The sequence below is a fragment of the Azolla caroliniana genome, unplaced genomic scaffold (genome assembly GCF_043228905.1).
Source record: "Azolla caroliniana isolate FFs.n. ecotype wild unplaced genomic scaffold, voAzoCaro1.0.p SCAF_13, whole genome shotgun sequence".
Taxonomy (NCBI): Eukaryota; Viridiplantae; Streptophyta; class Polypodiopsida; order Salviniales; family Salviniaceae; genus Azolla; species Azolla caroliniana.
The window spans coordinates 144,446-160,908 of NW_028230448.1; the positions used below are offsets into that span (position 1 = coordinate 144,446).

At 44.7% G+C, this 16,463-nt stretch overlaps 1 protein-coding gene across 1 annotated transcript; it reads right to left on the reverse strand.

Annotated features, from left to right (window-relative positions):
- Nucleotides 1-2: 2 nt before the first annotated feature.
- On the reverse strand, nucleotides 3-3,273 carry LOC147855891 (putative pentatricopeptide repeat-containing protein At3g01580). Its single transcript, XM_087329525.1, has 2 exons — nucleotides 3,015-3,273; nucleotides 3-2,943 (listed from the first exon to the last, which is right to left on the reverse strand). Exons 1-2 carry the CDS (start codon nucleotides 3,174-3,176, stop codon nucleotides 718-720), a joined length of 2,388 nt encoding a protein of 795 aa, XP_087185651.1. The 5' UTR covers nucleotides 3,177-3,273; the 3' UTR covers nucleotides 3-717.
- Between the last annotated feature and the right edge of the window lie 13,190 nt (nucleotides 3,274-16,463).

Consider the following 16,463-nt stretch of genomic DNA (forward strand, 5'->3'; position numbering starts at 1 on the left):
AAGGGAGAATTGCTAGAATGATATGATATTGCATTAGAATTACAAGATGCATTACATATTACCTCTTTTATAGGCTCAATTACAAGGGGAGTGACCTTCTCAATTATGTCAATTCAATTCTATAAATGCTACTTAGTTCTTATTCTGCACGTTTGAATTCTGTCACTTTTGGTGGGATCCTGCATTTAGCTCCTTTGGCGGAAGACCGCTCTGCCATCAATTTTAAAAAGTTCTTTCAGTGTGCAAAATGTCATGGATATTTAAATCCCATGGATGATTTCCAAGCTAGACCTCTCTTATAATGCATAGTGACATTGATCAATCGCCATCCACAGTTAGCAAGAAAGAAGACTCTTGGTTAAATCATGGGTGCTTCAAAAGTATAAACGGTTTACCCTTTCCTCCTCTCACATCATATGATGTAGCATGTTTCTTCATCCATAAATAATAATACACCACCACAAGTCACCCTTTTTAAGAGATGAAGAAATAACAAGTACAAATGTTTAGTCTTGTCTTCCAGTCTTCTCCAGAGTCTAACTTATGGATATATAACATTGGAATTGATAATTTCGATATCCTTGCATTTCTTGCTCATCCAGGATCAACTCTGAGGCTTGATTAATTAGTGTACAACAAATGTTCTATGTTTCCAAATGAAGCATACCAAAGAATAATCAATATTACAGTTCAGTATGTGATAAGGTCTGTTTTTATTCATGATTCTTCACTGATGTCAACACTGCTAATCATGAGTTGCTTTTGTTTCTGCATTGCCATGATTTCCTCTGCATCCTCGTGCATACCAGCATCAAGATATATATTACACATGCACACATAAGCAACTGCTTCTTTATCATCCAGATGCATTGCATTTTCAAATGCCCATCTTCCAAGTTCCACATTACCCCACTTTTGGCAAGCACCCAATATAATACGCCACACTGCAAGATCAGCCTGATATGGCATCTCTTTAATCATGACTAGTGTTTTATCAAATTGGCCAGCACGGCTGAAGAGATCAATCATGCAAGTGTAAATCTCGAGAGTAGGAATAATACCACAATCCTTACTCATTCTAAAGTAATTCTCGCCCCTATCCACGAGACCTGCATGACAGCATGCGTTAATAATAATAACAAATGTCACTAAAGTTGGTGCTACACCATGTTCAATCATTCTATCAAAGGTACTGAAAACTACTTCGCTTTCTCCACATTGGGCATATCCTGCAATAAGTGATGTCCATGAAATTACATCACGAATACTAAGATTGTCAAATACTTTTTGTGCATCCATACATGCACCACATTTAGAATAAAAATCAACTACTGCATTCCCAATGATGTGGTCAATCTCTAAACATCCTCTTTTTACCATCAAAGAATGTATTTCCAGCCCCTTCTCAGTAGCTCCTAGTGCTCCATACGTTCTTAAGATAGAAACATAGGTAACAACATCTGGGAAGATTCCATCTAGCTGCATTTGGTGAAAACAGTTGAGTGCTTGGTGATAGTCTCCAATTTCTTCATATCCCGCAATTAAGGCAGTCCATGAAAATGCATCTCGTTCCGGAAGTTTGTCAAATACTTCCCGAGCTTTAGTAGGCGATCCACATTTGGAATACATTGCAACCAAGGTGCTGCCAACAAGGACGTGGTTCTCCAACAATCCTTCTTTATCGACTTGCATGTGTATTGCTTGGCCTTTCTCGATGGCACCAATGTCCATGCACGCCTTCAATGCACTGATGAAAGTAATGGCATTGGGATGAACTCCTTGAGATTGCATTTGTTCAAAACAGCTGAGTGCTTCTTTGCTATATCCATGGTCAGCATATCCTGTTATGAGTGTTGTCCATGAAACTACATCACAAGTTAGAAGTCTGTCAAACATTTCTTGTGCTTCCAAAAGCAAGCCACATTTCGCATACATATATACCAATGCGTTGCCTAGGAGAGGGTCTTTGTCCAATAACCCTTTCCTGATCATTTCAGCATGTGTTTCTTGCCCTTCACTTGCAGTCGCAATGCTGCCACAAGATTTTAAGATACACATATATGAGATAGCGTCAGGAAAACCTCCCTGATTTTGCATCGTTCTTAAACAGATCAGTGCTTCCTCGCCCTTTCCTTGTTGTAGATATCCAGACGCCAGGGCATTCCAAGATACCACATCTCTAACTGGAAGGTTGTTGAATACTTCTTGCGCTTTAGTAAGGGACCCACATTTTGCATACATGTCAACCAACGTGTTCCCAATAAAAATGTCCTTTAGCAACACCGGATTTTGAGCAATCTCAGCGTGTATTTCACTGCCTGTCTCGATATCTTGGAGGTTTGTACATGCCTGTAAGGCAGAAACGTAAGTATATCCATTCGCTTGCACAGATTCATCTTCCTGAAGTCTGTGGAACAAGAAAAGTGCATATTGCGGATCTCCACTCTTGATGTATCCTGTCATCAGACAAGTCCACGAGAATTCATTCCGATACTCGAGCTTGTTGAAAAGATTCTGGGCACAAGACATACACCCCACCTCCACCAGCACGGGGATGATGTAGTTACCAATTGGATAATGGCTTTCTAAACCCCACTGATGTAACAACTTGTGTAACTGCAATGCTGATGACATATCTCGTTCTTTCCGGCATCGATGTAAGATGCGTATAAGGTCATCAAGACCAGGCTGACTTTCCATACCACCTTCCAACCTCGGCTTTATTTCATCTAAACAAAGATTATGGCACCAGACACTGCTACTCTTGATGCCAAGCATATCACTTTCTGAACTCTCTGCTCCTTGGAAGGTTTCTTCCGTTTTGTCTTGATACACATTCGTCCCCAGTTTCCGAATGAGGGGTCGAATCCACTTGGGGCTATTCCAACCATTGATCCAGAGGGACTCCCTGGTAAGCTTATGTTTGAAATCGGGTGCTCCGTCCTATATAGCGGAACACAGGCTATGAACAACATGCTTTCTTAGTGGAATAGGGGAAGAGGAGGAGCACTTACTTGTTTGTGTCGGCGGCAGTCATGCCATTGTGAGGGATCCTTGAAGAATTCCTTCCATAAGAGTTCAGTTTTCCGAGGCCTTGGTGATGGTGATGGTGATGGTGATGGATGCTCTCTTCCTGTAAAGATGGAGGGAGGTGGGTGTAGGGCTAAACTGTCCATGTTTTAAACTAAGAAAGGAGGCTGGCAAAGTCCTAAGCAGAGGTCTCCGACCAAAGCCATAGAAAGGTAGGAGGTGAATCCATTACTCGTGCGTAGTCCTGTTCATGGGCAAAGCAAGCAGGTTCTGGAGGAGGCAGGGCTCTTAACTCCATGTCTCTTCCTGAAGGAAGGCTTCTTCAAGGAAGAAATGGGGTCATATATGTACATACATATATACCCCCATCACATCCCATGGCTCCTTTCTATTTGCTACCAAATCATGAATAGGCCCAGTGAGGAGGTGAGCGAATCACGGACACGGACCGCGTTTCGATAATCACATGCGATCTCCAACGTTAGATCATTATCCACAAAAAAGTGCACGCCCATAACTGCCCTAGCTCTGGTCCGGCCTCCGTCACGTCTAACCCGGGGCAATGAATGTTCATTCTAACTCAGTTCTATCATGCCTCTGTCCCCAACTCTGTTGTGTTTTCTAACCTGCCTTTGTGATTTCTAACCTCGTTGATAGTTTTCACTAATCCAACCCATGATTTTATAATTGGTAATGAGTTCGGCTCACGTAGAAAAATGCATCAATATGTTATCAATATCCATCAATTTTGAATGGAGCTTTCCCTTCTAGTAAGGATAACCTGAAGCCACCCATACATACTTCTAATCATTATATATCTCATGTTCTCATTTCAGCCTCTAGTAGGCATGTAAATAGGAATATAGGATTGCCTATTTGGCTACAATTAGGGCTCATGTAATTGCTTTCTTATTGTCCAGTTGAGAGGGCAAAGAGAACCCTTTCTTCCATTGCTCAGACCACCATTAAAGTTGACTAATTTTTGAAGGAGTTGATTTCTATTCAACCATTACTCGTGGAAGGTTTGAGGAATTTAACATGGATCTCTTCAAGAAGTGCATGGAGCCAATGGAAAAGTGTTTGAGAGATGCAAAGATGGACAAGAGTAGCACCCATGAAGTTGTTCTTGTTGGAGGATCTATGAAGAATCCTACAGTGCAACAATTGTTGCAAGATTTCTTCAATGGTAAAGAGCTTTGCAAAAGCATTAATCCCAATGAAGGTGTGGCTTATGGTGTTGATGTCAAGCTAGCAATTTCTCACTATGTTTAATTTTTTAATCCTGATGAAGGTGTAACATTAATCCCGATCCGTCTCTTGCACGCATCCAGCTTTTCGGCTAACAACACCTTGGTTAGCATGTCCGACCCATTCTCCTCTGTGTGGATCTTCAACAACACGAATTCTTGATCTTCCACTCTCTCCCGAAGCCAGTGGTGTCTACATTGGATGTGCTTTGTCCTGGAGTGGTACGCCACGTTCTTTGCAAGGTGGATGGCACTTTGACTGTCGTAGTAGAGCTAGAATTCCTCCTGTCGGATCCCGAGCTCTTTGATGATCCTTCATCCAGATTACCTCTTTACTGGCTTCTACGACCGCCATGTACTTTGCTTCTTGTCGATAGTGCAACGGACTTCTGCAACCTCGACTGCCACGATATGGCTCCCCCTACATATGTCATAACATATCCGGAAGTTGATCGACTGGTATCCGCATCAACCGACATATCTGAATCCATGGATCCTTCAAGTTGGGGTTTTTTGGAGCCGAATTGGAGGCACATACTCGAGGTGCCTTTCAAGTTCCGGAGTATCCACTTGACCGTGGTCCAGTGTTCTCTCCCCGGATTGTTCATGAACCGGCGGCTGACCACTTTGACTGCATATCCGATATCCGACCGGGTACACACCATTGCGTACGTCAAGCTTCCGACGGCGGAGGCATATGGTATCTTCATCATTTCTGACTTCTCCGTCTTGGACTTCGGACTTTGCTTTCCGGACAGCTTGAAGTTTGTCGGAAGTGTCGACCCGACCGGCTTTGCATCCGTCATGTTTGGAATCGTTGAAGCACCTTTGTCACATACTTCTCCTATGACAGTCACAATAGCTTCTTCGTCCGGTCCTAGACTATGTGCATCCCCAATATCTGTCTTGCCTAACCCATATCTTTCATTGAGAAGGTCCGGTTCAAGGCCTTCTTTAGATTTCCGATTTTGATCTAGTCCGGTCCGACGATCAACATATCGTCTAGTATGTACAACAATAGTATCAGGAAGTTTCCTCTGTTGAAATTCTTCACAAATACACAGTGATTAACTTGAATCTTGTGGTATCCCTGGTTGGTTATGAAGGAGTCGAACTTTCGGTACCATTGCCGGGGAGCTTGCTTCAGTCCATATAAGCTCTTCTTCAATCGGCATACCAAGTGCTCCTTCCCTTTCTTGATAAATCCCTTTGCTTGTTGCATGTAGATCTCTTCTTCGAGGTCACCGTGCAGGAAGGCCATCTTGACATTTAGTTGCTCGACCTCGAGGTCCATGCTTGCCGCAATGCTCAACACAGTCTGGATGGACGTCACCTTGACTACCGGAGCAAAGATCTCATCGAAATCCGCTCCTTTCTTTTGTTGGAAGCCCTTCACCACGATCCGAACTTTGTAGCCTGGTGGATTTCCGACATCTCCCGGTTTCAGCTTGTATACCCACTTGTTCCGGAGCACTCTCTTTCCTTTCGGCAGCTCTGTCAATTCATATGTGTGGTTCTCATGCAGTGAATCCATCTCGTCTTGCATGGTACTTAACCACCCGTGGCTGTGAGTGTCTTTCTTTGCTTCCTCGTAGCTTTCTGGCTCCCGCTCGTTGGTCAGTAGCACATGCTTTGTATCCGGAAATCTCCGGGGGGGTGGGGTGGGGGGTGGGGGGCTTCTCTGAAGCGGAAGTGTATGCGGAAACGTATGAGGATCTGTCTCAGTTCGTACTCAGAAAACAACATAGAAAGAGAAGCAAAGATATACACGGTTTGAAGCTTTAATGGAAGCTCTATTACATTCTCTCTCTCTCTCTCTCTCTCAGAGACTCGATATCCGATACACAATCAAGAAGATTGTTCTTTACAACATTAGGTTATTGCTTATATACTAAGCCCTAACTATAGAATACAAAGTGGAGGGAGTCGGCCTTTTATGCCAACAAACTCCCCCGTAAAAGGACTACTCTTTCCTACATGTACATGTGTTTGGGGTTGTCTCCCCCATAAACTTAGATTACAACGCTAATCTAGATTTATGTTATAAGTCAGTTGGCATATAGTCAAGTCGGCATAGGTGAGGTCCTGTGTTGAGACTAGCATGGCTCATTATCATGATTGATTCGGTTGACTCTTACCTTCTACTCCTCGTTCGACTTTCTTCTGCTCGATTGCTTGTCGTAGTCCCATCTTTGTCCTTAGTGCTCCGAAGCGTTGATTTGGGAGTGGCTTTGTCAGGAAATCGGCGATGTTCACCTCGGTGTCGATCTTCCGAACATCGAGCTTCTTCTCAGTTATGAGCTCGCGGATGTGATGATACCACACCTCAATATGCTTCGTCTTTGCATGGTAGACGGGATTGTTGATGAGGTGTATTGCACTCTGTGAGTTGCAATGGATGGTTGGCGATAGCCGATCATTTCTGCTTGTATCTAAGAAGTCAACAGACAGTCAGTGCAACCAGATCGCTTCCTTTACTGCTTCCGATGCCGCTATGTACTCAGCTTCTGTGGTAGACAGAGCCGTGCACTCTTGAAGTTTCGACCTCCATGATATTGCACCACCACCATAGGTGAAGATGTAGCCTGATGTCAATTTCTAATTATCTGTATTTCCAGCATAGTCGGAATTGGTGTAGCCTTCAACTTTGGTTGAGGTTGTCAAGCCGAAAGTCAGTTGTGTATCTTCGGTCCCCCTCAGGTACCTGAAGATGTGCTTGATGGCCTCCCAATGCTTCCGTCCTGGGTTTGACATATACCGGCTAACCACCCCTACAACATAGGCTAGGTCGGGTCGGGTTGCCACCATTGCGTACATGATATTTTCTACGGCTAATGCGTAGGGCATCTTTCCATTAATTAAGCTCTCTCTCCTTGTCCATTGAAGGAGAGTCTCTGTTCGATAGTAGTATCGACGTCGGAAGCGGTGTTGGTTTTGGCTTCGCATTCTCCATATTGAAGCGCTTCAGCACCTTCCGGATATAGTTGGACTGGGAGAGTTAGAGAGTCTTGGTCATCCGATTTCGCTCGATCCTCATGCCCAGTATGTGACTTGCTTGTCCGAGCTCCTTCATCGCGAACTTGTCGTGAAGGCTTCGCTTCAGCTTTCCGATCTCTGCTTGATTGCTTCCCACAATCAACATATCGTTGACATATAGGATCAGATAAATCATAGACTCGTTGGCTAGTTGCCGAATATACATGCATGGGTCAAAGTCGGATCGGTGGTATCCAAGTTGCCTGATGTAGGAGTCAAACTTCTGGTACCACATCCTCGGTGCTTGTTTCAAGCCATATAGACTTTTGTTTAACCGACATACCAGGTGACTATCCTCCCCGATCGCCGTGAAGCCTGCCGGTTGAGACATGTAGATGTCTTCTTCCAGATCTCCGTGTAGGAATATTGTCTTTACATCCAGTTGCTCTAGCTCTAGGTCTTCTGTTGCCACAACTACTAGTAAGAGTCGGAGGGTGGTCATCTTGACTACTGGTGAGAATATCTCGTCGTAGATGACCCTGTATTCTTGTTTGAATCCCTTCGCGACAAGTTGAGATTTGTACTTCGGTTTTGCTGAGTCGGATACATATTTGTATCGAAAAACCCATTTGCAAGGTAGCGGCTTCCTTCCACCTGGTAGTTTGACCAGCTCCCATGTCTAATTCTTGTGAATCAAGTCCATTTCGGATCTCATGGCTTGCAGCCATGTGTTGGCGTCCGTTGCGGCCATGGCTTCTTCATAAGTGTTTGGTTCGCCTACATCGATGTAGTTCACATAGTCGAGGCCCGGTTGAAAAAACTCTGTTGGCCTTCGAGCTCGTCCAGATCTCATGGGTGCCGAGATAAGTGGTTCAGATTCTTCGATCGACTCGGTTGGGCGATCGATATTTGTTGAACCATTTGTGTCAGGAGTCTTGTTAGGTGACTCGCCCCCATGTCTGGATTTCGGTGGTGTCACGTTGTTCTCCCCTATGGACTTTGTCGACTCGGTTCTGTTTCCTACTCGCATCTTGTTGACTTTTCCAGCTTTGACTCTTGTCGAATTGGCTTTGTCTTTGATGGTTTTGTCTTCGAGTTTGATTAGTGGAGTTCCTACCGATTCGGAGTCGATAGGTATGTTGTCGGCTTGTTTGAGTTCAACTGTTTGTCGAATCTCTGATTCGGCTTGATGGATCGGTTCTTCTATGACAACTTTGTCGTCTTCGAAGGATACCTTCTTACCAACTATTCTCTATTGGTTCCGCTGAGAGAAGATAGAGTCTTCATTGAAGACTACGTCACTACTCCGGATCAATTTCTGGTTCTCAAGGTCCCATAGCATGTAGCCAAATTCCCCATCAATTCCATAACTGAGAAATACGCATTTCATTGCATGGGGTGCCAATTTTGTCCTTTTATCCCTGGGGATGAACGTGTAGGCTTCGCATCCAAATATACAGAGCCTATCGTAGGTCAGCTATTTGCTAGACCATAGTGCATGGGAAACTTTGAGCCTGATTGCTCTTGACGGCACCAGATTTATCAGGTATATTGCCATTTGTAATGCCTCGGCCAAGAATTCCAGCTTTAGTCCAGCTTACTGGAACATTGCCGTCACCCTCTCCTAGATCGTTCGGTTGATCCGTTCTACCACTCCATTTTTCATGGGTGTGTAAGGAACGATCTTTTGATGTCGGATCCCTTTGTTGGACAAGTACTGCTTAAAGGCTCTGGAGGTATATTCGCCTCTGTTGTCGGATCGTAGTGTCTTCACTCTGTATCCCGACCGGTTCTCCACTTTAGATATCTACCGAGTGAAGACCTCAAGCACTTCGTCTTTGGACCTAATGGAGTAGGCCCAGACCTTCTGTGTACAGTCATCTACAAAGGTGATGAAGTACCGGGAGCCTCCTAGTGATCGCTCTGGCATGGGCCCACATATATCTGTGTGCACGAGCTCTAGGGGATGTCGTATTGTCTCGTAGTGGAGAGAGTGCGGACTTCGGGTCTATTTCCCATATCGACAATGCTCACAGAAATCTGTCTTTGCTTGGAGTTTCGGGATGTAGCCTACCGCCATCAGCCGATCAAGTCCGGCTTTAGACATGTAACCGAGTTGGCCATGCCATAAGTTTGGATCGGTCTTTTTGAGCTACGTTCACGGCCTCTTCTAGATTGATTGCCATTAGCAGGTATAGGTTGTTGTACTTGTGTCCACTCCCAATTCTGAGATTTCCCCGGCTAATCATCCATATCAACTCACTTAGAGTCGTTCAGTACCCGTCTTTGGCTAGCATGCCGATGGAGACCAGACTCCTTTTTAGATCGGGTACGTGCCTGACTTGGTGCAGGGTGATCATGTTGCCATTGGGCAATCATATGGGTACCTTTCCTGTCCCTGCGATTTTGCACTCCTGCCCATTTCCCAGTCGGACTGTGTTGTTGGTGTCAACCGAATAGTTCAAAAACCATTCTATGTTTGGGATCGCATGAAATGTGGCACCGGAATCCAGTAACTACGTGTGTGCTTCTTGTGCACTGGGACTTCCCCGATCATGGAGTCCTCTAAGGAGAGAATTTCTCTTGATGGAGAGTCGACAACGTTGATTTGGTTGCCAGCTAGAGAGTAGTGTGAATCGGGTCTACCTCGATTTCGCTCAGATTAGTGACCATTCTCTTTCCTCTTGATTGACCAGCAATCGGAAACATTGTGGCCAGCGTTTCTGCAGTGTGTGCAGAATTCGCTTGATCGGCCCATTCTCGACTTTGACCGTTGTCGGTCTCCCCTCGTTTTTGATCGGTTGGTATTCCGACTAGTTATGTCTCGGCTTGTTCTCTCGTACAACTCTGTAGGTCGAACGACTCAATCGAGTGACGGGCTTCTGCCGATTCATTGATGGTAAGTCCCATCGATTTTCGCTGAATGTCCTCGGTGAGGACTTGGCCGATTGTCTCATCCAGATTTAGGATCGGTCGACTATTGGCGTATGTCATGCAGAATACCTCCCCACTCGCCGGCAAGCTCGATAGGAGGGCAAGGGCTTTCACTTCTTCTTCGAAGTTGATCCCTTGTGAGGAGTGTTCTGACAACACAGCGGATCGGTTTCTCTCATCTTTATGTTGAAAAGTTGTTTGATCAAAATTAGTTTCGAAGATGAGGACTTCTTCTCATACACGGTTTGTAACTTCTCCCATAGTGAGAATGTTGTCATTGAAGAGAATTGCGTGGAATATTGCTCGGCCTCAACCGAGTAATGAATCACTTCAATGAGAATGAAACACAGAAATGGGAAATAGAGAGTGAACGCACGTACACACACAAGCAATAGAGAGTACTCGGGATGTTTACATGGAAAACCCTAATAGGGAAAAACCACGGGAGCCCACATACTCCAAATTATCACTATATGATAAAGGTACAATTAGAGACTCGGAAGCCATGACCTAACGACCTCGAGCTCTGTTTTTTTCACCGAGCAACGGTTACAACAGAGTATCGCTCTGTATCTCTTCTCTCTCTCTCTCTCTCTACAACATTCATACAACAATATAACAACAACCTTTTTTAAGTGATACCCTAAGTCATATTTATACTTATGTGAACATAGGGCTATTTACAAATATAGCCTCAATAGGCTTACTCAAAACATATTTACAAATATGTCTTCTCTTCCGGTTCTGACCGGGTCCTCTTCATTCATAACCGGATCCCATCCGAAGGGACCGACTTCCCAACAGTCGTCTCTTTTGCCATGATGAAGTAGACGTTTTCGGCTAGGTGCATTCGAATGGTGGAGCGTGCAATTTCGACCATTGATTGTCATGTTCTGACATTGATCTCCACTCATCGACTGACATTGAAGCATGCTTTTCAGAGTGTCGAATGGCCTCGACCTGTCTTCAAATAATCAGTACGTCCTGCATCATCTCCTTCCATAGGGCAAAGTTTTTGCCGTTGAATTTTCGGATCTCAACTCCTATACCGGATGTTGATGCCATGATTCTTTTGGAAGTGAGATTTACTAACCTGGTCTTTTCTTTCAGCCTTTTCTGTTGTCTGTTGCCGCCGAGCAGCAGATCGCACTGATACCAGTTGAAGCGGAAGTGTATGCGGAAATGTATGAGGATCTGTCTCAGTTCGTACTTAGAAAACAACACAGAAAGAGAAGCAAAGATATACACAGTTTGAAGCTTAAATGGAAGTTCTATTACGTTCTCTCTCTCTCTCTCTCTCTCTCTCTCTCTCTCTCTCAGAGACTCAATATCCGATACACAATCAAGAAGATTGTTCTTTACAACGTTACGTTATTGCATATATACTAAGCCCTAACTATAGAATACAAAGTGGAGGGAGTCAGCCTTTTATGCCAACATTCTCTCTCTTAGAGGATATCTCTGTCCTTGGTTCTCGATCACCGGTTCCTCCGCTTGCTCTTCATCCAAATTTGATTCGAGGTCTTGTTCAGTTCCGGTGTCCAATTCTACTTTGGTCAGTTTGGGTCTTTGTTCGAATCCGACCGGTTCATCATGGTCCTCGTCTGACATCCGGCTTTCGACCGGATGTGTCCTAGCATCTTCCAACCGATCTTTGTCGGTCGACCTGGAGTCTATTATCTTCTTCCCCGACTCCCAGTCGGCAATGTTCTTGTCTTCCATTGTCTCAATTCCGAAATACTTTCTCGTCGACCAAGTCCCATACCCGGTAGCCGAACTCATCATTGTCGTATCCAAGGAATATGCATGACTGGGACTTCGGATCCAACTTTGCTATCTTGTCCTTTGCAACATGCACATAAGAGAGATAGTTGAACACCTTCAGATGCCCGTAAGACACATATTTACTGGTCCATACTCTCTATGGTGTGTCTCCATTGAAGGGCGCTGAGGGTGATCTGTTTATCACATAGGTCGTTGTCATCAGCAACTCAGCCCAAAACGTCTTTGATAACTTTGCATGTGCTAGCATGCTCTAGACTAGCTCCATCATAGTCTGGTTCATCCTTTCGGCCAGTCTGTTCAGCTCTGGTGTCTTTGGCATGGTGAATTCAAGCCGGATCCCCTTCAACCGGTAGTACTCCTCGAATTTCCCCCTGTATTCTCCTTCCTTGTCCGCTCGAACCGCCTTCAGCTTCCAGCCAGTTTCTCTTTCCACTCTCGGGTGGAAATCCTTGAAGACGGATAATACTTGGTCCTTCATCTTCAGCGGTGAGACCCACAACTTCTAGATGTGGTCGTCTACGAACGTCACGAAGTACTACAATCCGGCATGTGACTTCATGTCCACTTGACATACATTGGTAGGCACAAGCTCCAGCGGTGCATTCAATCTCATCAGTGGTCTTGTTCGAAAGGAGGTTCGGTTTTGCTTGCCGGCCAAACAATCGGTGCACTTCTCAAGCTACACGTCTTTCACCTCCGAAATGAGGTTGTCTTCGGCAAGTCTTCGCATCCCCTTCTGGCTCATGTGGCACAACCTTTTGTGCTATAGCTCACTGGCATTTTCGGATGCTACGTTCACTTCCTGCCGGAAAATCCAGGAATGCATCAAGTACAATGAGTTGATCTTCCGGGCTCGAGCAACGATCAGGCTCCCTTTGCAAAACTTCATGGCTCCATTCCGGATGCTACCCGTGTAGCCTTCATCATCTAGCCAACAAGCTGATATTAGGTTCAACCGAACCTTCGGAACTTGTCATGCGTCCTTCAATAGCAACTTGCACCCAGTTGACGTTGTCAACCACACATCTCCTATGTCGACAATTTAGCATGCACCTTCATTTCCCATCCGGACAAAATCGTGATCTCCTGCTTTATACGATGAGAAGCACTTCTGGTTGGGGGTCAGATGGAATGACACGCCGGAGTCGACCACCCATGTTGTTTCGTCGCTGACAAGATGCAGTTCACTCTCCTCGGTGATTAGTGGCAATTCTTCTTCACTTGTCACGATCGCCGACATTCATTTCCAATCCGAACTTCTCCGGTTTGAACCCTTCTTCGAGTCAACATTGTCGGTTCCTTTCTCCTTCCAGAAGTGCCGACAATTCTTCTAGAAGTGCCCCGGTTTTCCGCAATAAAAGCAAGTGGGCCTCCCCCTTGACTTCGACCTCATCCCCAATTTGTTCCGGTTCTGGGGATTCCGATTCCAGCCTCTTCCCCGGTTATGGTCGTCTTCCGTAACCAAGGCCTTCGGATCGGTTCCGGACTCCCGGCCCTTTCGACGAGCTTCTTCATCCAGCAAGCTTGATTTTACCCTTGCTAGGGACAACAGTTTTCCTTCCGACCTGGTGTTGCCCAAAGTGACAACTAGTGTCTCCCAACTATTAGGGAGAGAACCGAGCAACAACAATGCAAGTACTTCGTCGGCTAAAGGTACTTCCAACGAGGTTGTTTGACTTCTGAGCCCCTGGAATGCATTCATGTGCTCCGCCATGTTGGATCCGTCTTGGTACCGGAGTCTCACTAACTTCCGGAATACCGAAACCCGATTTACGACATTTTTACTCTCTAGCATGGTACCGATTTTCTCCTAGAGCACATGAGCCTTACTTTCTTCATTAAAGTTATTGTACAGGCTCATGTCGATGAAGCATCTAATGTATGTCATCGTCTTCATATGTATCACCTCCCACGTCGTGGCATTGATCTTGTCCGGTTTCTTGTCCCCGAACTGTATCGGCAGCCAGAGGTCTTTGACCACAAGCATGTCCCTCATCTTCAACTTCCATACTGGATAGTTGGAGCCGGTGAGCTTGAACATGATTCCGAATGACTCTTCCATTTTTTTCAAGGTTTAGAACTTTTGCTTTGATACCAAATTGTGCGGAATAGAGCTCGTCCACAACCGAGTCTTAATCACTCAATGGAAGAATATAGGAAATACAAATAAGCCAGACACAGGATGTTAACGTGGAAAACCCTAATAGGAGAAAAAACCACGGGAGTCCATAGACTCCAACTATCACTATAAGAAGAGGATACAATGCAAGACTCAGAAGCAACGACCTCGAGATCTGGCTTCGCCAACCGACGGTTACAACAGAAAACCTTTCTGTATCTCACACACACACTCTCTCTCTCAAGTTCTCTCTATGTCTATAGTACAATAATGACAAAAACCCACACTATGAAGTGATTGACCTAACTCGTATTCATACTTATACGACTTTAGGACTATTTACAAATATGCTATGACAGGCACACTAGAAACATATTTACAGATATGTCCCTGGATCCGGTTCACACCGGATCTATCCGATCCGGTTTCCGGTTCTCATCCAGAGGGACCGAATTCCCAACACTATTGTGACAACCTCGCAACATCCAGCTAGCTAAGAACCCTGTCTTCCACGCCTAGAGAAAGCACATCGAGGTGCACTATCATTTTGTCCGAGAGCGAGTCCTCTCCGGTGAAGTGGAACTTGTATATGTTTCGACGAATCACCAGGTCGCCGATATCTTCACCAAACCTCTCGGCCTAGAAAAGTTGTGGCATTTTTCGAGCCAGTTTAGCATATAGCACCTCGACATGCTGAACTTGAGGGGGAGGCACGAGAAAGAGAACGAGAGGGAGGAAGGAGGAAAGATGAAGTAAAAAAACCGAATCAGATGAATAATTTGATTTCAGAATGACTTAAGAAGTCGGAACGTTCGGATCGGCTAAAGAAGTCGACGACTTGTGGACAGATGGAAGAATATCGACTAAGTGGAGACTATCTGGATGTAGGGGGAGCGGTCGAAAGAATGAGTCAAAGCCAAATCCATCCAAACAAGGGGGAGATTGAGCCGAGAAAGGCAAGGCAAGTGGCTGAGCCAGGAAGGGCAGAGCCAACCTAGAGATAAAGGCTAGGACCAGGACATGGTCAGATGTGGTGAAGGGCCTAAAGGAGGAGGAATTGGAGACAACCAATTTGAACAAGAGTGGGAACGAATCGGAGATAGCCGATTCAAAAGAACCGAATCACATTAAGGCCAAGCAGACAAGGAGGTAGCCAAAGCTGACGCCGATACGGAGGAGTTGACGGGTTGAGGGGAACCAATGTCGTGATAGTGAGGGGTAGTGTTGAGAGACAAGCTCAACATGGGCCGAATTGGCTGAAGAGGCCGAGAGTCAAATCGGTTGGAGACCGATCAGTTAGGCCCGAACCGGCAGAATAAGCCGAAAGCCGAATTGGTTGGTAAACCGAATCGACTAGCCGTTATGGGTCTATATTCCTATTTTAGTAATAGGAATATTATAGGTTGTTAGTGTCAGGATCATTCATGAGCATTAAATTACTGGTAGTACTTGTGTCCGTCCACTTGTCAGGGATAATATAAAAAGTGCTCATTGAGCACACTATATGTATATACAAAGAACATTTTGTAATAGAAGGTGGTTGTTGTTTGGTCTCTTTGTCTCTCCTCTCTTCCTCACTATCTATCCATTCTTTGTGTTTACCTAACTCTCAAGTTTCCGAATAACCAACAGTGTACTCTGTGTCTACCGCTTACGTTTCCGCACACGTATTCTTTTACACCTAGTACACTGGGCCTCCCTTCGTCGAACTTTGGAAGCTTGACAGTTGTTGCTCCTCCCGCACAACACCAACACTAATCGAAAAGAGACAATGTGAAAACAAGAACACATCCATGTTCACAAGTGGAAGGATCACACACAAATGGAAGGATAAGGAATATTTTGTCTGATTTTGGGGTTTAATGAGCCATTTCACAAAACACAATGATACCAGTATCACAACTTCTCAAAATTGTGATGGAAATGCTTAAAAATCCAACATTTTATAAAGTTTAAAATTCACAAAATTTGGGGCTTAATCCAAAAGTTACATCGTGTATTTTTTTGGACAAATAACAATTAATGTTTTTTGTAACAAACGATCTAGTTAAGGAGCAACTGGTTTCAGAAAACCATTATTATATCAATCGATTTATTACAAACATAAATTTGTTACAATTTGATTCCAAAATTACATCTAGGAACATTTCCTTGTATTGTTGTCTATTTTTGGTCTTGAAGAATAAAATAGACAACAATACAAGGAAATGTTCCTTTAATCACGGTTCATAGATCAAGTTACAACAATGGCACTTGGCCGGACTTGACACGACAACAAGTACGAATATGTGAGGAAAATGAAACGTGGTGATGGAAGGGTTCGATGAAGAGCACGACTCTCACACGCCTGCACTCGAGACGCTCTCCTTATG